This window comes from Seriola aureovittata, chromosome 9 (genome assembly GCF_021018895.1).
Source record: "Seriola aureovittata isolate HTS-2021-v1 ecotype China chromosome 9, ASM2101889v1, whole genome shotgun sequence".
NCBI classification, from domain to species: Eukaryota; Metazoa; Chordata; class Actinopteri; order Carangiformes; family Carangidae; genus Seriola; species Seriola aureovittata.
This window is the reverse complement of record NC_079372.1, coordinates 12,587,464-12,606,689: the sequence shown is the minus strand read 5'-3', so window position 1 is coordinate 12,606,689 and position 19,226 is coordinate 12,587,464. Positions and strand designations below refer to the sequence as shown.

Genomic DNA, 19,226 nt, shown 5'->3' with positions numbered 1-19,226 from the left:
CTGTCCATCATGAGTCATCTGATGCTATTCTACGAGTGCTGTGCTAAATCAGTAAACTTTTAATTAAGTATGGGGCACTTCAGCAATTATACAAATGATGTTCTGTTTACTTTTCATGTGTATTACTCATCTTTGTGGAAGTGGAATACTAAATTGCTGGAGTACTCCTTTAAAAGAAATTCTAGTGCACAGATTGTGTAGAAAACAATGTAAGTTGGACATATTCCTTTCCTCTAAGTTTCTGGTGATATTCTTAAAATGTCACTGTCTGGCTACTATTTGTTCATACAAATTGTGTTTACTCTGGTCCAGAGGCAAGAGTGCCCTCTTTCCAATTTAGCTGACAGGGGAATGCCAGTCAAAATGCAATCAATAAGACAAATGTTGAAGTGACTCAACTGTTCAGCTGAGCCAGACACCTGTTTTGTAGTGGACTTTGTAAACTTTTTATCCCCAGCTGTATAGCCTGGCTCTTGTTTGTTGTTATGGTCATCACATCAGCACTCTGCTGTGAGAATCTGCTCTCCATTCCCAATGGAAATAGAAGACAGAGATAAAACTCAGCATGGCTCGCCTGTGTAAGTAACCAGCACAGATGTAGCTCAGGCCAGCCGCTTTCTCTAGGGACTGCAGCTGCCACACAGGGATGTGACAGGCCCAAAATGGGCAGGCGGGCCCCTTCCCTTTTGATCAATCAGGTAAGACAGAGCTGGGTAGCTTGAATTCTAAAACTCCAGATGCACCGTCACCAAGGTGACTCTCATCTATTACCCCTCCCAACCGCTCTGAACATACGCTCATCTGTCAGAGTGACAGAGCTCCTTTGCTTTCTCTACTTTAGTTGGATTTAGACCTGATGAGGGTCAGTTGAATTAAGTAGTAACTTAATTCTGCTGCCTCTGATTGTCATTTGTAGAGGGCAAGCTTTAAATCACACCCCAGAATTTGGAGTCTGCTCTATATTTTATGTGAATTAATCAGGAAATGAAGCACTACCTGCAAAATTGTGTCCCTTGGAACAGCCTTAATTGTATATATTAACATATTTACAAATTAACAGCAATTTCCAAGAGCGCTTACTAGTTTGTTTTGAGTGGATGAATTGTCTGGAAAAATACATTTGCATACAATGGATCTAGATGACTACATAACTGATGCAGGTGAACGGCATTGTCTTTATTCCTCTGTGACAGCAAACCTGCTGCACATCATCAGTTTCAAGTGAGGAATGAGTGCTGAATGGATTTTGTCTGGGTAAGACTGCCCTCTGCTGGACTTCATCACTAATGTGCTTGGCTGCCAGCAGACATCCTTGACAACAAGCTGAGGTGTGTTTTACAACACAACAACACTTCTGCAGAGCGGCATGTCTCCAATCTGTTCATAGTGGGTGGGGATGAAAGGAGGAGAAGAGATGCTACTTCTTTGTTTTTCCTTTTAAAGAAAATTTAAAAATATATTTGATGTCCACAAGATGGTGCCATTTCTCAAAGATGTCACATGGTGTTGGCCTCAGTATTACTTTCCAAATCTAATCTCTGTCTGCCACCTATTGGTAAAGCCAAACCAAACTTAAATCAAACTTAAAAATACTCTACATCTGCAGGTACCTACATATAATATATGAAACAAGACATACATTTATTTGATTAATCCACACAGTAAAAAGGGTAGTGTGTGTCCAGATTTAAAACCATATGAACGTTATAAATGTTATAAAGCTGTTGCAGTAAAGATTAGCTTGGAGAGTGTTGCTCTGTAGCTGACCCTAACGTCTGACCTCCCTGTGAAGGCGCCGAGCAACCAGAGTTTGCCTTCAGGGATGAATAGAATTTAATGCGAACATTTATAAAGCCGATGTGATGTGTGTTTTAAATATTTTGTAATGCCAAGGCTCCACTGTACGCATGATTCTTAGTAATTATATACCATAGCTGAGTGGACTTGATGTGATTAAAATGATTGAATGAATCATAAGAAAACAATTGATCAAAACTTGAATGGAGATTGATACTCACAGAACAAGAAATAAAAAATAAAAATAAAACATAAAAGAGAGACCTAATGGTGTGTTGAGGCTGTTGTTGCCAAAGGAAGTTTCAAATATGGCACTGTTTTCACCCTTAGAAATTTCACAGGCTTGAGTCACAGTATGACTGATGCACCCGCTGGATCTCTGTCCAAAAATCTCAGGATGTGGATATGGAACTATTTGAAAAGGAGAGTGGAGTGTTGACTCAGTGACCAACATACGGAGGTGAAATTAGGTAGTGTACGAACTCCTATTATTCCCTGCATATAGGAGAATCACATAAATACAGTTCTGTGTTCACTAAACAAGCAGCACGCGCTACTTCCTGTGTTTGTGTGAGTCAGATACTACTCATGAGCAGACTGAATCAGCCGGGCCCCATCCCCCGCCCACTAACCTCCATCCGCCCCCTCGCAGAAGTATAAAACACACCCACACACATATTCCCATCTCCGCCCACCTTGCCTTTCAACCGCTCCTACACTTTTCCTCTCCCCTCCCTACGGATTTTCTCTCCCTGTCCCCCTCTCCTACTACCCCCCCCCTTCTTTTTTTTCTCCTCATCTCCTCTTTGGAGGACGAGAGGGAGGATGTGAGTGGCGTGTGCGTATGTGTGTGTTAGTCATGTTCAGGCTCATCCTGGGCCAGCAGCACAAGCAGGGGGAAACCCAGGCACAGGCAGGAATAGGATGTTTTGTCCACATCTGTTAGTTGGTTTGGCTGCAGCACTCTTGCGGTTTACACAGCGCCTAAAAATGGATTGCTAGAATGAGCAAGAGAGCGTGCTGGAGGCGAAGACGGATGAGCATATAGGAGGAGGGGAAAAAAAGGGCAGGAGGACATAGGTGGGGGGAGGGGGGAGCATGCCAAAGTGGGCCAAGACCCCCCCACCCCCCCATAGTTAATAGGATTCTGTCTGCCCTGAGCTGCTGCAGAGTTCATGAGCCAGGAGACGGCTCTGAAGAGGGCGTCTGATGTGGAAGTGTTAGTCTCTTGTAAGAATTGATTAGCATTTAAATTCAATTCACCGCCTTTTTCATGTTTTTTTTTTTTTTTTTTTTTTTGTGCCACAGGTGAAGATCTGATCATTCCAATACAGCAAAAATGTATTTATTTAAGTCTGTGTTAAGTCTTTTGATTCACCATCAGTTTCATCTGCAAATTTACAAACTTACAAACTGATGTAAATCTTGATAAATTTTCATCCTTCAAAATCCAAGAGCTCAATAGTGATCATAGTGAATGTAAAAACAGTTGGAGTATCTCTTTAGAAGGGAATTTCATACAAAAATATTGACTGCATTTTACCAGGATTTACACACTTCTTGATAAGATGCCTATTTTGTTACTCAAGGAAATTCAATTCCATCCTTTGAAATTAATCTGTCTTTGAAAGTGACATGGACCTAAGTGGTTTGTATTCTTCTCGAATTGCTGAAATGACTATAACCTTTATCTCTATAATGATGATATTCATTTCCCTGCAGCATTTTGTGCTTGTTGGGGATCATCGAAAGTAAGCAAATGAAATATTAAATAAGAACTGCTCTGGGAGACATTTAAAAAATTTGAATGAATTTTCAAAATCACGTTCTCGAATTGAAAGACTGTCCTCTCTCTTTACCCTAAATTGCCACTTTAATCAGAAACTAATGCAATCCTGCAACAAATCCTACTTTGATCATGGTTTTGATGTTCAGTTTCTGTTGCAATGGTTTTAGAGAGGTGTTAATTCAACTGTATAATACTGGAGGATGTCGTTTCTGGTGCTGTCGAACTGTATTGCTTTATACTGATGTGTTTCTATTATGTTGTCCACCACTTTTTCCCTCATCCACCAACAAGGGTAGACTAAATAACAGAAACCCCTCTCTTTATAATGCAATGCAGTTCAACAGCACCACAACTGCAACCTCCAAAACGATCAGCAGTTCAATCAACACCACTCTGAAAGAGTTAAAATAAAGGCGGAACATTCCTTCATGATGGTAATATTTATTGCAGGACTTGTCATATTAGTCTTCATTAGTTTCAGCTAGGTGTACCTAATAAACTGGCAAATGAGTGTATACGACAAGATAAAACATCAGTCTGGTGTGTTGTCAGTTTGTAGTATCTACAGTAATTTTACAATATTTGTGAGCGACTGTTTTGCTTCAAAGCTAAATGCAGAATGCTAACATTTGTTTTGCATCATCACTGATCGGTCACATTATCCAGTCCCCTCATCGGTCTCCAGGTGGTGCCAGTGGTGGAGGACAACATTCCTCACACAAACACACACAGTGGACCTATTCCCCTGTCTTCGTCCACATACTGAGGGGCTGGGTATGGCAGAGATGTGTGAGGGTGTGGGGGATGGGGCTGAAGTAGTTGTGGAAGATAGAGAGGAAGGAAGTGAATAGAGTGAGAAATGGGGAGGGAAGGGGGTGGCATGCAAGGCAAGCACATGCTGAGCAGAACATTGGACTCATTGAGAAAAGCGCTCTTTCCATTCATGCCCTATCCAATCCCCTTTTCACCAGAGTCCCACTCTTCTCATCATGTACGTACAGTACATTGATATCTGTGCGCTGTCTGCAGATGACAAAGGTTTTAGGATAACAAAGTAACTCAATGTGTTTGTGTGCATCAAGTCATTTGAGATCAGCCCTGAATAAACAGATGGAGAGGTGAGATACACACAGATGACAGCACACTGCCTGTTTCGACTACATTCAGGTCACTCTACATTCTCAGTATCTGTTTTCAATTGCATAGTAGAGGAGCCATCAGCTCCAGATGGGCAGTTAATTTACATCAGAAACCCTAGTGTGAAAGTACCAGTTTATGATTTGATTAGAGTGTCGTTTGTGGAGTGTTTCTGTACCGCCTCGCCTTGTCTCCTCTGTATCCACCACACCTATGTATCTATTTAAAATACAAATATGGTCACACCAGTGCTTGATGGGGACAGCATGGGGCGTCTACCTACCTCTATATGAATGAAAGAGGCAGCAATAGTAGACAAGTTAGTTTTGGCACTTGATAATTGACCCAGAGCTACAATTAGGATTAAATTATGTCCTGTGGTGTATTACCCTCATACTTGAGGGTAAAAACACCTTTATACTTACATATAATGTTACAATAGGGTAATGGAGGGGTTTCATTGTGCATCTGAATTAACTTTCACTGAAATAATGTGTATCACTGGAGCTGAAACCACATCCAATTCAGACTACATGTTGTGTGTTATTGCCTGCTCTCCAGAAGCACCAGGGATTAAACAATTTGCACCGCACTTCAAGTGAGCAATTAGCAGAAGAGTAATCTACACTTGCTGTAGTGCTTTTTATTTGAAGTTTTTTTCTCCTGAAACTATTTGAACTCTGCCCTCTCAACTTAACCACCCAGAGTATTGAAAGTTAAATACAAAATGTTTTCCTCTCTGAAGTCAGTAATTGTTAAGATTTTTAAAACTTATTTTTTTCAGTGTCCTTACCGAGGTAGGAAGCATTAACAGTGAAACAACATAATATTCTGAATAGGTCAGAATGGGACAGAGTTGTGATTATAAAATCATAAATAAAATTTCTAAAGCAATTGGATAAAAGATTTAATCCTACATAGCACCTTACAACACAAGAGCTGTCTGAAACTATTTCAATAAATAAATAAAGACCGATCTCAACTAGTAACTAAATCACACTATCAGAACAAGACTCTAAAAACACTGTTCAGAAACTGGAGGCTGGTACCCCACTAAGGGGTCACAAGATAAGAATAAGTCATGAGACAATTGAAAGGAGAGGAAAGCAGAAAAATGGACATTTGCTATAAAAGATAATATTTTTCCGATATTTCACCCATCTTTGCTTTTTTTTAAGCAGTAAATATTTCCTCTTTAGGTTTTGAGGAATTACTATAATAATCCCTTTTGGTTGACTTGGCTATAACTTGATATGGTTGCTAGTAGAAATTGCTTTAATTAAGTTACACAACAAAAAAAAAAAAAGTTGTGTTTTAAAATATCCTAAAACATACCACCAGCAGAAAGTCCAGAGAGAGTCTGCAGTAATCATTTACATTTGCAGAGAGAGACCTGATTTAACTAACTGCAGAAAGTTAGATGAGCATAGTTTATAACCTATAAAGGACTTTTTAGAAAGCAGTGTCATTTAAATATATATATATACAGTATATAGTATAATAAGGTATATTCTAAAGTAGTCTAAGTAAAATATCAGTAAAGCACTTCTGCTAGATGAAGAAGTTGTTTCAGCATGGGCGACCAATGCAGGGGTGTAACTAAAAACATCTACTCAAGTACAGCTTTGACATACTGTACTTAAGTACATTTTGCTGATTTACATACTTTTACATTTTAAATCCATTTCTCAATGAAGCATTTTTACATTATGGCATCGCTACTTTTACTCGAGTAAAGGATCCAAATATCTCTTCCACCACTGTAGAAGATTTTAGGAGGAAAGCAACAAGAAATACCTTCTTTGGCTTAAAGCTGGCTTGTGTTTACATTGGGGGAGGTCATAGTTCACTCACCATCACTGTGGATACTGTGATATGTACTGTTGAGAAAATGTATACAATATGAGACACAATTAATACTGTCATTAATTTGCTGAATGTGTATTCTATAACTTGTAGACATGCTGTTCGGTGTTTTGGGATCGAACCTGGACAATAAAAAGGATCGGGGGGGGGGGGCTCCTCTAGTACTGTTGGTGGCCCATTTATCATATCTCCGCCCTCCAGTGTTCTGCTCCCATGAGGGCGGCTCTTTAAATTGCCCCAAAACTCCTCCTGGCTGGCGCCTTTTTCACTTTATCTACACGAGAGAAGACACACGTGCTATTTATAGGACGTCGTTGGAATAAACTTCTCAACCTGCTGGTAAAAAAATATTTTAATATTTTTTTTTCTTTTAAAAGTCTGTCCTCTTCCTTTTTTAATTCATAACTGGGTTTTTTGTCGCTGCATGAGCTGGGATTTTAAAGGGGCGGGCTGTGTGTTGTCTGACGAATAAAAGCTGTAGCCTATAGATCGGTGCAAGGCTTTTAACCGGGTACAACCAGCCAGCCTTAAAGGAAACAGAGGTTATAATCGAGCGATAAAGGTGAGTGCAAGAAACGCGACGGTGAGCGAGGGAAACTTTGCATGCTCGATAACCCAGAAGCGATTTTTGATGCATTTTACAGAGCTGGAGCTCCGGCTGAGAGGAGGCTGCATGCTTTAAATGTGAAGCCGTCTTTTGTTGCCTTGGCCCGGGCTTTCGCCGCCGCAAATGAACCCAACCACCTCTCTCGCTTGTATTTTCTTCCTCCTTTAAAAAAAAAAGAAAGAAATAAAAAACGCAAGCGTCAGTACAGACGAGGGTTTTAGCCTGCAAATCCCACCGAGCACACACCAGCCATTGTGTGTATGTGTGTGCATATGTGTGTGTCGGTAGATATCTCTCCATGGCCCCGGCGTGCAGACATGCTGTGAGATAGTTTCATGCGCAGGCCCGATTACTGGCCACAACAAGTACAGCAAACGGGGCCTCTAAACATGGTTGGTACGGGAAGGGAGCGTCGGGTTCAGTAGTGTTTTGTAGATTTGTGCGGCCTCCACCGCTTACCGAGTCCCAGCAATATCACGCGAACCGGTTTGGTGTCAATCCCTTAATTGTGTGGCACCGTCGGCTGTGTAATGGAGCGCAGATGAGACAGAAATAGACCTGGAAATAAGCGCGGATTAATTGAGTTAAACGCGTTACCGGTGTGCGGTTAGCCCGGTCATTTTTGGTTTGTTGTTGCGGTCAGCGAGTTTAAAAGCCTGAATATTTTCTGTGCCCTGTGTGTGTGTGTGTGTGTGTGTGTGTGTGTGTGTGTGTGTGTGTGTGTGTGTGTGATTGAACTCGACGCCTTGCCTTGCAGCAAACCTGACCGGTGTGATTTATTTTTTGTAGGTCTGAAAAGCTAAGCAAACATGAGCGACAAGGGGACAGTCTCACCAAAAGAGAAGGAGGCAACAGAGAAGAGGGGGCGTGGAAGACCCCGCAAGCAGCCCCAGGTAAAAACCTCTGAAGTAAGTAGTGCCAATTTTATTCCTTGTCAAACTGTGCCAATCAGGTTTGCATGTCTGTATTAGAATATCACTTCAAACACACTAAGAATAGACCTATGCTGAAAGGGAGGGAGGGACTGAGGTGTAAAACCAGACAGACAACACACACTGGTTGCCCACATCTGTTCCAGCTGATGCTCAGGTAGATATTATTGCAGCTCAGGTGCTCATGCATATCCATGTCATAAGCCCCTTGCTAGTCTACCAAGCCCTGAGTGAAATCAAGAATCAAGATATGCCTGCAACAAGGCCTTGTGACCGTTTGCTCACCCCTTATCGGTGTAAGTGTAGACGGCTACAACAAACTTCCTGTGTCTCTCACCCGGTTTGTAAGCAACCTGTAACCCAATGCCTTTAAACCGGTTTTAACCCCCCACTCTTTCACAACACACCTCTGCTTGACATGTAATGGATGACGTCTGGGCACAGACTGGCTCATATAGCTGTCACTCAGCGCGGTGTGCTTTTAGTATTGAATTGCTTGGTTGCTATGAGCTGCAGTTGTAAACGTGCTAGAAATGCAATGTGAGATGATGCTGCCATGACACAGCTTACAACCACAAATTAGCATATGAATGGGATGTATCCTCTCAGACTGAATTCACCTTGTATTTTTGAGTTGGTGGTAATCCCCTAAATTTTGACTCAGATATTCCCCTTTTTACACCGTGGTGTGGCTGCTTGACATGTTTCAGTCAGTACTTCTTATGATATGATGTTTATATTTGTCTTTATGGACATTTCATGTAGTTTCAGTTTGTTTCTATGTCAGACCTTAGCAACCTGTGGCTCCAACCTCCTGTCAGCTCTTTAAAGTACATGTCAGTTCAGTTGTACTGACCTTGAGAAGTGAGCTTTATGTCCATTGGAGTCTTGCATGTGTATCCATGCCCATATTATTTTCAAATTAAGTGGAAATACTAAAAATATTAGATATTACTGTGGTATGCTAACTTTTATTTTGACTGTCTTGATTGTCAGGAACCAAGTGGGTCCCCTACTCCAAAGAGGCCCAGAGGACGGCCGAAGGGCAGCAAAAACAAGACAACCGGCAAGGGCAAAGTAAGTCAATGCTGTCTGCAGGCATGTTTTCGCATGCTGACAAATCATGATTTCAGCAGAAGCTAACATGCATCCTGAACCGGATGACGGCAGTGCCAAGTAAGACTGAAACAGCTTCACAATGACACTGCACATGGATTCTTCGTCCCATCTTTTGCGAGCGCTTCCTTTTGTCTAACCCCAGATTCTCTTTGGCTGATGAACATTTTAACGGTAGCTAACCTCATCCTCTTAAAAGGATGTCCTGCTGTTACTTATGATATATTGGTTGGCTGCAATGGAGCTGCTTCCCCTCCTGGTGTCAGAAATAGCCTGGCTAGGGTTTCCCATTGTAAAGGCTTTGGTTTACTGCCTTACTTTTTTTTTATTTTTTTTTTGAGTGATGCTCAGTCTGTACTTCCTGTCCTCCAGCTTCCTGCAGCTTGTCATGCACAGTGCGGTGCAGGTGCAGAGGCCGCAAGACTGTTTCCAAGCTGACACTAAGCACCCCTCCGCCCCCACCCAGCACACAGCCCTAGTTCTTCTCTGCCTGTCGTCTCCATAGCAACAACTGATTTTCTCCCTCGCCCCAACCCTGCAGCTCCCCCGTGCGCTCTGTCTTCACTGCTATGTATGGGAAAGGGAGAAGGAGAGAGGGAGAGTAGAACGTGCATACATGTATGATATAGGTTTAGCAGCGAGGGCTGAGCTGTAGAGGGTTTGTGTCTCTGCTCAGTTCCACCAGCTGTCTCTGAGCCTCAGACCAGGTGGCCAGCGAACTGGAGTGCCCTGTGTGCAGTTCCTGTCGGCCTTCCAGATAATAGCCAATGAACCCAATGCCCCCTTTCCATCTGTCTCATTGCAGAGGTAGTACTGCCATCTGCAGGCAGCTAGAGGCAGAGCTCTATATGGATTGTTTATACCACAGGTTTTTGCACTGTTTCCCCCCTTTTTTTTTTTCTTTTTTTTTTTTCTTTCTTTTTTTTCTTTTTTTTTTCTCCCAAAAAGTCTTGGCTTTAACTGAGCAAATCAGCAGGTCACTGAGCATGAACATCACAGCAAAATGCATTGTCGGCCCCACCCCATCTCCCCATTAAGTTTGTACTGTTTTCTTTCACAGAAGGCAACAGCACCCCCATCTGCAGGGGGAAAACGCAGGGGAAGACCTAAGAAGGAGGTAAGATAAGAATCCTTGGACAAACAGTGATCACATTTGTTAAACCATTCCTCTTCCAATTGAATTATGATTGGTATGACTGTCTGCAGGGCGAAATTGCATTTTCCTAATTTTCCCCTGCCTGCCTCCTTCCTCTCAGACGAGTCATTTTTACTCATCACAGCTATTTTGGTTCTCGTGTGTTCATTTAGAGCAGCCCTCTTCTCTCTGTCTCTTCCTGGTCGTGTTCAAAGGCAAATCTGTACCTGCATGACAATTCCCTCCCCTGAGATTGTTCTTAATCCAGTGTTGTGGGCATTTTTATTATTATATTTCCTACATTTTTTTTTGTAACTGTGCAAAATGAGTTGCCAGACCATATTCTACCCGGTCAAAAAGCATGCATTTAATCTAGGAAGAACTTGTGGTCTTGTAGTAACATTCTGTCATGTGCATGAGTGGTTAGGGCGTACTCTGAAAGAAGTCTGGATTGCATTAGTCACAGAAAGGAATGACCCAAAGTTACCCTCCTAACTAGCCCTCTCATTTTTATGAATGAACATCTTTGGCAGCAGTAGTGAGTGTGAGGAGGAAAGGCAAGAGAGCAAAAAGCAGGATGCCTCATCGTGACTCACCACTCCTTATGAATCACTTTTCACTACCAATGTCTCACCCTTCCCCTGGGTTTTCTTCATGCCACAGTGGTTTATCAAAAATATTTATAATAACGTTTATTGTTTTCATGTTGGATTGAGTTATTAAAAGCAAAAACAGTCATGTTGAGACATGAATCACAGGCAGCTACAGTTGCTGAACATTGATGGCACCTGAGCATTTTCCTTTGGTTGTAGTTGAGGCCTCACTGTTTTTCTTCTGTCGCAGGAGAAGGAAGAAAAGGCGTCCCAGGAATCATCGGAGGAGGAGGAGGAGGAGGAGGAAGAGGACCAGTAATTCACAACGCATGCTACCTCACTCAACATACTGACTTACTGTTAACCAGAACTGGGCTGTATCTCCAACACCAGTGCCACCACATGACCACTGTTCACGACAAAGCCCTCTTTGCCAGAAGGAGGGTTAACACAGTACATATATCATGCAGCAGCACTGGATAGAACGATGGACCTTGCTCAAGCATAGATCTAAGAATTACATGAAAGGTAACAGCCCTTTTCTCTACATGTCATGTAATCACAAGTCTTTTATACTGGACAAAAGGTGTGCTCCAAGGAGCCCGGACGTTTCCGTTTTTCCCCTAAAGATGGTTTGTAGGACATTTCCTCTGCTTAATGTTACTTATTTGTTGTACCCGCATCTGAGATGGTAGGGCATATAGAGTTTTCTCCATGTTTTGTACTGGACAAAGGTGAATTTTACCTATACTTGCTTTTTTTTTTTTCCTCCCTTTTTTTTTCTCCTTTTTTTTTGGGGGGGGGGTCATTTTGTGTGTTCGTGTGAAGTGGTTAACCTATCCTTTTGCATTGTATTCTAGATGGAGTTGAGCTTCAGCATATAGGATGAGAATAGGTAACTGATGGTAGAAGTGATCGTTTTTTGTTTTTTTTCTTTTTCCTTCCTATGTCTAATCTGCATAACTGATTTCACCTCGCCTCACCAATAAAGCAGAGTCATCTGTACCAGCTTCCCCCTCCCCTCCTGTAAGACAGAGTAGACTTAGTTATGCTTCTCAAACTTCCTTCTGAGTCCTGAGTGTGTAGTGGGGAGATGTCAAGTGTATCCTTAGTAATCAGAATAGTCTGACCAGACTTACTGTTTTGTTCCTTCGGGTTACATACCATTTAAAAAAAACAACGAAAAAAAACATGAGTGTGCTGCTTTTCATGTTATAATAAACTCAAATCTTTTTGGTATAATGTGTGTTTTTAAGGATAAGGTTGGCAGAGTTCTAGGCTGAGAGCATCAGTGTCATTTCTTCAGGGAGCTTTTACAAATGCTGTTACATTGGTGTCTTCGTCTTCACATGGTCCTCAGTTTCTAAGCGCTCACTCAATCACTCGTTAAGGCAAACTGCAATTGGTCAAACAAGGAGTTTGATTGTAATAGAGGATAGTTGGCACTACTATCCAACAGGGCTGTATGTTTTTTTTTTGTTTTGTTTTGTTTTTTTTTTTTCTTTCTTTTTTTTTTTTTTGTTTTGTTTTTTTTCCCCCATTCCATCTCGCTCTCACTACTTCACCTGGCTTGGTCCTTCTGTCATCACTTAGTACAGTAATATACTTTTTCTTAGTCTTTTTGAAGATGTGTGTTTTATGACGTCTGCTACAGGAAAAAAAAGATGTTTGTGTGTACTTCTAAGTGTCAGGGAACCCGCGGTCACAGTCCACTTAACTGGGTTTTTCCACACACCTAAGCTGCTACAACCTCAGTTACGAAACCCGGAAAACTGCAAACAGGCAATACAAGGCCTGGGATTTCATACCTCACTCAACAGCTTACTTTACCATATAATTGCATTTAACTGGTTTTCTGTTGTTTTAAATGTAACCTCTGGCATGAGATGGAAAGATGTCGTTATTACAAAGTTTGTGTAATTTTTTTTTTTTTTTTTTTATTTGATTTTTTTTATTTGATTTTTTTTTTTTAACCTGACTGTAATAAGGTATCTAAGATGTCAAGTGTGTGGTTGTATGCATACGCAACACGTCTTGGCTCATTCATAACCGGAGCTTGCAGACAGGTTGTTTTAAATGTGTGAAGCAAGTCAGGGAGACCTGTCAGCTTGACAACTGTGTTCGCTGACTGTGGTAGATTAGCAGGTGTGTTTTTATCCTTTTTAAAAAAAAATTTAAAAAAATCTTCTGGTGCACTGAAATGTTGGTTCAGATTTTCATGGACAAATGTTTGTGTGTTTGTGATAGACTGGGCGCTCTTTCCACTTAACTGTTCTGTTGGCCACCGTGTGTTTGGCACTACCACACACAGCCGCCCTCGCCATACTCATACAATGGTCATACAATGGTCATTTCATGTATTTTTTTTTTTTTTTTTTTCTCTCTCTCTCTCAGCATCCTCCTATTACTCTTGACAATATCAGTGTCATTCTACATACCAACATCTTGCATCCGTTCATTTATATACTGTAAACTCAATAGGATGGGATCATTCTTTTTAATGTACACCGTATATAAATGTACAATGTCTATATTTCTATGGTGCCCTACAACAATTTGTATCAGAAATGGTCAATAAAGAGAATTTTCTTTGTCACTTTGTCTGGCATGCATCCATACTGTTTTAAAAGTATCTGCCCAAAGGCTCAAGAAAACACACGGGTTGATGTTGAATCGTAATATAGCAAGGATGACTTGGCTAAAGCAAATGACAATTACGGTACAAAGACAAAGTTAAATTACTTTATTTACATCTTCAACATTTCAATCAGCCTTATCCATTCTCCCAAAGCAACAATAGTACAACAATCTGAAAAGTAAAACTTCATAACAGTGCAGCCATTAAAATTTCCATCAGTAGTTCTTTGAATTCTCAAGTGCAACCTGAAATCAGAGCCCTCCATGAAAAGTTCACCAGTGTGAAGAATGAATGTCATATGATCAAACATTTGTAAAGTTTAAAGTGTGAATGGCCCATTTCATTTTTTTTTTTTTTTTTTTTTAAACGTGAAAAAAGCAGTCTAGATAAATGCATAGAAAATTATCAGATGTAAAAATGACTGAGGAGCATGTTCTGGGGTAAAGATGTTTTCAAGTCCAGAAGTGACCACAGAATCATCTCCTACATATAAACTCATTCTCCTTCTGAAGCACCTTAGATGATAACATCACATGTTTTGAGCATTAGCTGTCCATTACAATACATTAATTACTGAGTGGAGGGTTATTCCCCTGCAAGGACAGTTGAACGGCTCTATTGTTCTCAGTTTACATTCAAAATGCAAGTGTATAAAGGTCAGGAAAGGTTACAATTCATCAAGGAGAAAAAAAAGTGAGGTTTCCTGAGTGCTTTATACAGTCAGACCTATGGCATTCATCTGAGCAGATTCTTCTGCTGGAGGTAAATGTGTGCTGGTGCCATGCCTTGTAGACAGGACATATTTTGGGCACTAGTCACAACTCATTTTGGGAGTGAGAGGATGTTGGTGTTATTTACTTTCATATCTGGCTTTTCATGCCTTTGACAAGAGTCATAGGATTTGGCTAAACCACAAAAAGATCCAGATCGTCGGGCAGCTAGTGAAGCTCTGTGAGAAAATTAAAACCAAAGTGGGTGTGTTCAACCTTTTGACTCAAAATGAAACAGAAAATGTCAACCTAATTCTTCTCAAACCTAATTTTAACAGCCAATTCTACCTTTATCAGTATAAAGCTTTGAAGTTACACTCTTTTTGGAAGTGGTACTGCTGTGTTAGTGTTGAACACTAATGTAATTTCATCAAAGAAGCCATATTTGTTTTTAATGCAATGGAAACGACCTCTACACAACAACCTGTCCAGGCATTGATCATAGACCACGTCACAGCAGGAGTGATGATTTTCAGCTAGTGCAGAACATTCATACTCTTACCTCAACCCCCAGATTATAGTCAGTACAAATGCCTACTTCAACCCACAGGAATATAACTGCTTGCCACATGTCGCCCACAACACCATAAATGTAAACAACAAAGTACACCTCCAGGAACCTGAACCTTAGATATGTTCCACCTTTCTTAACTTTGAGTTATGTCACCGCATACCACAGTAAAACAAAGTCTGAATAAATAATTTCAAATAAATAAGTTTAAAGGTACTGCGTCTGTTAGGCACACAGGATTGGCATCAGAACCTCACAAATGAACAGTCATCCTGTACATAAAAAGAAATATGCTGACTGTTGCTGATGGATGCCAAACGATAGTAAAGAAAAACAGTAAAAGACTTGTGCATGACTCTATAAATGACTGATCTTGCTGACAGCGTTCGATGCCCATGGTTTACAACCATCATGCGTTAACGTCTTTGGCCAGAAGAGGGCGACGCTGTTGATAACTTCTGGCCCAACCTTGAACAATCTGAGGACACAAAATGCAAAGTGCACAGTTTAGTTTAGCGCAGTAATTTTTAAAACCGCAAGTCTAATATGGTTTTCAATGAGAATGTGTGAAGCTGTTGCAATATAATAAACAGTCAGTTCACCCAAATCACTCAAACAGATATTTCCGCACTTATTCCCACTGGTATAAAACCATGATGTTGATTCATCATCATGGCCTCTCAACCTTCATTTCTCATTTTCCAAACAAACAAAGAAACAAAACTCTAAGGCAACTCTTCTTTCCAGAGACCATTTCCTGGTTATTGAGGAGATCAATCCACAGACCTCACTATGAACAGTTTTTATTATTAGAACTACTTTCTACCAAAGAAATAGTCCCGATGAAGTGAAAAGTCCCGACAGCGTATTCTGTGGATTATCCTTAATATCAGAGATTGCTTTAGAGTTTTTTTAAGCACCACAAACTAAATTTAATTCACTTCCTCCAGATATCACAAAGCCTCAGTAGATAAAACCAAACGCTCTCACCATCTAGTAGTATTGGTGCGATTTGGAAAAACTGACCCTTTAATAATAGCCTCTTAAACCAATACAGAATTTTACATGATGACATTGTTTTTCCTATTTAACATTTTCTCAACTGTGGAGTAAAATTTAAAGTGTAACTTTGCCCATGGTAAATACTGCCACCTAGTGTTTCTCACGGCTCAGTGCATAATTTTTTACTGGAAATAACCAGGCCAATAATTTAATTTCAGTGTTTTTCTAGCCATAACCATCTATTTCTATTTCTAAACTACAGTACCATGAGTACTAATACCATGGAAAGAAAAGTTTCTATTATGCAGAGAAAACAACTAATCAGAGACGAGATCCTAAAACTAGCCACTCACTGCGATTGTGAGGGACTTGAGGCTTGCACGGACATTCAGTAGTGCAGCCTTTCATCTACTACTACTACTACTACTATTATTTACAGTTATGTTTTTATGTGGAAGAGGAAGAGACTGAGCAATTGGGGAACTACTGTTCCGTTAAGAGTGAATTATGCAACCAAGGTCAAAAACACAGTAAAACAACACAGTGTAACAACACAAGGCATCAGTAGACATGTCTTTACTCCATCTTTGTGGAAAATGTTGTCAGTTAGAGTGAGATCTAGCCTGCTTAACCCAAGCCTATACAACTGCAAATATAATTTTTTCATATTAACTTGACCTAGAAGAAAAAAAAAATCTAAATAATGATCTTGCCATCTCCATCTGATTTCATACGAGCAAACTTTCCCACAGGTAAGAATGTCCCGGAGAACATAACAAAAAGTTTGAAAACCAATGGCGCATCATACCCGTGTGTCCTCTTCTCTCCACAACATTTCTTGTTCAGCTTCATTAAGTTCCTCTGAAGGATCATATGTGTAAACTGGCAACAGCTGATGACGGAGTCTGTCAATTCTGAGGGACAAAATTCAAGAAATCAAACAGTGATTTAATAAATCACACTGACACACAGAAGTGAAGCAACCAAATTTATCAAATAAACATTGCCAGTGCCATGAAATCAATATAGATTAAAAGTGTTACCTCCTTTTCTTGCGGATATACATGACCTGAAACAGATCAAATTATCAGTTTTACATAAATTGTGTATAAGTAGGCACAGTGACAAATTTCTGCCATAAGTCAATGGTATTATTACCACTGAATCTTTTTCAGCAAGTCGTCCTATGCCATCCAACCCAACAACTTACCACAGCTGCAGCTATTCCAATAATGGTGATGAGGAAAAATGGCACCAACACATAGCTGACTGCCACATCCCCATCAATGATGGGAGGGGGCTGAGTAGTGCTGTTCATTGCATATGTTCAGGAATGGGGGGGGGACACACGGGGGGCTGCCCGTGCAAGGCCTTTACAAGCGGCTAACCCCCTCCCTGTGGCAGACACTGTGCAGTGGCTGTCTCCTCAAACTGCGCCTTTGTTGTTTATGCCTCATCCTTGTCGTTCATGTGACTTCCACATGGTATCACTGACCTCCCTAATCAGCGAGAAATCTGAGAGAACACGAAATGAAAAGAATTTGCACAGTTAGAAGCATATCAAGGAAGTTGTAGCATAGTGGCAGATAACGCGGGGGAAAGGTATCCTATCAAGTTGCTTATTTGACTGGTAAGCTGGCAAACATGTAACAAGTTTCAAACATTCAAATGGACCAATTCAATATAATGCACAATTACGTCTCGTTAGCAAGTCCTGTACGAGCCACTTCTCTTGATGAGGTCAGTTGGTTTTCTTGTATTTGCTGTTATCTGCTCGTGTAACTGCAAACCACCTGAACTAAAACATAACTTACCCACTGCTGTCGATGAACCTACCTATTTGAAGGCCCTACATAGACATAAAGGCTATGAACCAATGACCCAGCGTTTCTAGCTATATAAACATAGCTACCGTTAGCTGCACCGGTAGATGACACCGCACCTGACAAGTTGTTTTAATGCAAACACAAGCTGAAGCAAGCCCCCTGCATCACAACGACGCTGATTTCTAACGAGCTACAGTAAACCTGTTTGTAGTCAATTCCAGTAAATTCTCACCCACTGTGCGACTTGCAATGCCCCTATTTCCACCAACGTTACTGTTGCGGTTCACAAGCAGTTTGTCTATCAGCAGCAGCACTTCCTGTCTGAATCCTTCAGAGTAAGAGCTTCGGTCAATAACCACACAAAACTACGGAAGCGCATTGCATTCACATAAAGAAAATTGAGACATTTTCTCACAATGACCTACGATCTCACAATTAAACCGTAAAAGTCCTCACTTGTGTGAACAGATGTAAACTTTTCTAACGAGTATAATGCTTCCATAGATACAGTGAGTTAAGCTACATGAGCCCAATTTTTTAGTCTACATTTGTTTACATTTTGGGAAATTAACAACGCCGAATTAGCCATTAACGGTTTCTAGTTGCTATATACCATTGGATGTCCTGACAACTGCGAGTGAAATGCTTTGATACTGAGGGAATCTTAAAAACCCGATTATTCTCAGGTAAGTATTGAAACGCGCCTATTTTTGTCGCAGTAGTTTTCCTATATCTAGTAAATGTGAAATAGTTAGTAGTAAAGTAATAATTACAAGATAAGCTCACGTTTTTTGTGTGAATGCAATTAGCCTCTGTACAAAAATGCACAAAATATTCCCCCTCACATGCATTTCATCTAGGGCTGCAACTAACAACCATTCCCCATTATGCCGCTTATTATTGCGATTAATAGATCAATTGCTTTGTAAGAAAGTAGTGAAAATGCCCGTTATAATTTCCCACAGACAAAGGTGATACATTTGTTTTTTGTTTTTCTGACCTGCATTAGTCTATGTTTGACAAAGAAAAACATGACATCCTCACAGGGTGGGCTCCGCAAAAGTGGAACACTTTTTGGGAAATGTCCTGGGGCACTACTATAAATAGTTTATTCAACATAACAGTATGTTTGTATGTTTTTTATGTTGACTTGTATTTCTACACAGGCCATTTCTGCTTTAACTTAAGTAAATGATCTGACTATTTCCTCTTCTACCACTGTCATTGTGTGACCTCTACGGTATCCTGCTAGCATCCTGCACTTTCTAGCCAGCGGTCAGCTCTGTTTGATTAGAGGTCAGAGACAAGTCAGGTAGCAGGTCTTTACCAGCTGAGATCCTTGACACTGCTGGGATGAAAAAATTTAAGGTTTGGCCTGAGGCTTGCCAGAGGCCTGTTGTTGCCTGTTTGCTTTTGGCCACTTTTCCTAAGGTACACCACAAACTGGAATAGCCAAAGTTGGAAAAAAAGACCTCATCCATCATTGTATCTCTACTGTCTGAAAGAT

The 19,226-nt window shown here is 40.7% G+C and overlaps 2 protein-coding genes across 7 annotated transcripts; one reads left to right on the top strand and one right to left on the bottom strand.

The window, feature by feature from the left end:
- Window positions 1–6,873: 6,873 nt before the first annotated feature.
- hmga1a (high mobility group AT-hook 1a) lies at window positions 6,874–12,465 on the top strand. Of its 3 annotated transcripts, none has more exons than XM_056385499.1 (5): window positions 6,874–6,928; window positions 7,986–8,104; window positions 9,125–9,205; window positions 10,305–10,361; window positions 11,223–12,465. In XM_056385499.1, the coding sequence occupies exons 2-5, from the start codon at window positions 8,006–8,008 to the stop codon at window positions 11,289–11,291; spliced, it is 306 nt and encodes a 101-aa protein (XP_056241474.1). In that variant the 5' UTR covers window positions 6,874–6,928; window positions 7,986–8,005; the 3' UTR covers window positions 11,292–12,465. The 3 variants fall into 3 exon arrangements, with proteins under 3 accessions (XP_056241474.1, XP_056241475.1, XP_056241473.1); XM_056385500.1 differs by lacking the exon at window positions 6,874–6,928 and adding an exon at window positions 6,947–7,151 and having other exon boundaries at window positions 7,986–8,089; XM_056385498.1 differs by lacking the exon at window positions 6,874–6,928 and adding an exon at window positions 6,997–7,151.
- A 1,235-nt stretch (window positions 12,466–13,700) lies between these two features.
- smim29 (small integral membrane protein 29) lies at window positions 13,701–18,032 on the bottom strand. Of its 4 annotated transcripts, none has more exons than XM_056385495.1 (5): window positions 17,952–18,032; window positions 17,104–17,408; window positions 16,937–16,962; window positions 16,702–16,807; window positions 13,701–15,369 (listed from the first exon to the last, which is right to left on the bottom strand). In XM_056385495.1, the coding sequence occupies exons 2-5, from the start codon at window positions 17,209–17,211 to the stop codon at window positions 15,301–15,303; spliced, it is 309 nt and encodes a 102-aa protein (XP_056241470.1). In that variant the 5' UTR covers window positions 17,212–17,408; window positions 17,952–18,032; the 3' UTR covers window positions 13,701–15,300. The 4 variants fall into 4 exon arrangements, with proteins under 4 accessions (XP_056241470.1, XP_056241471.1, XP_056241469.1 ...); XM_056385496.1 differs by having other exon boundaries at window positions 17,956–18,032; XM_056385494.1 differs by lacking the exon at window positions 17,952–18,032 and adding an exon at window positions 17,730–17,939.
- Between the last annotated feature and the right edge of the window lie 1,194 nt (window positions 18,033–19,226).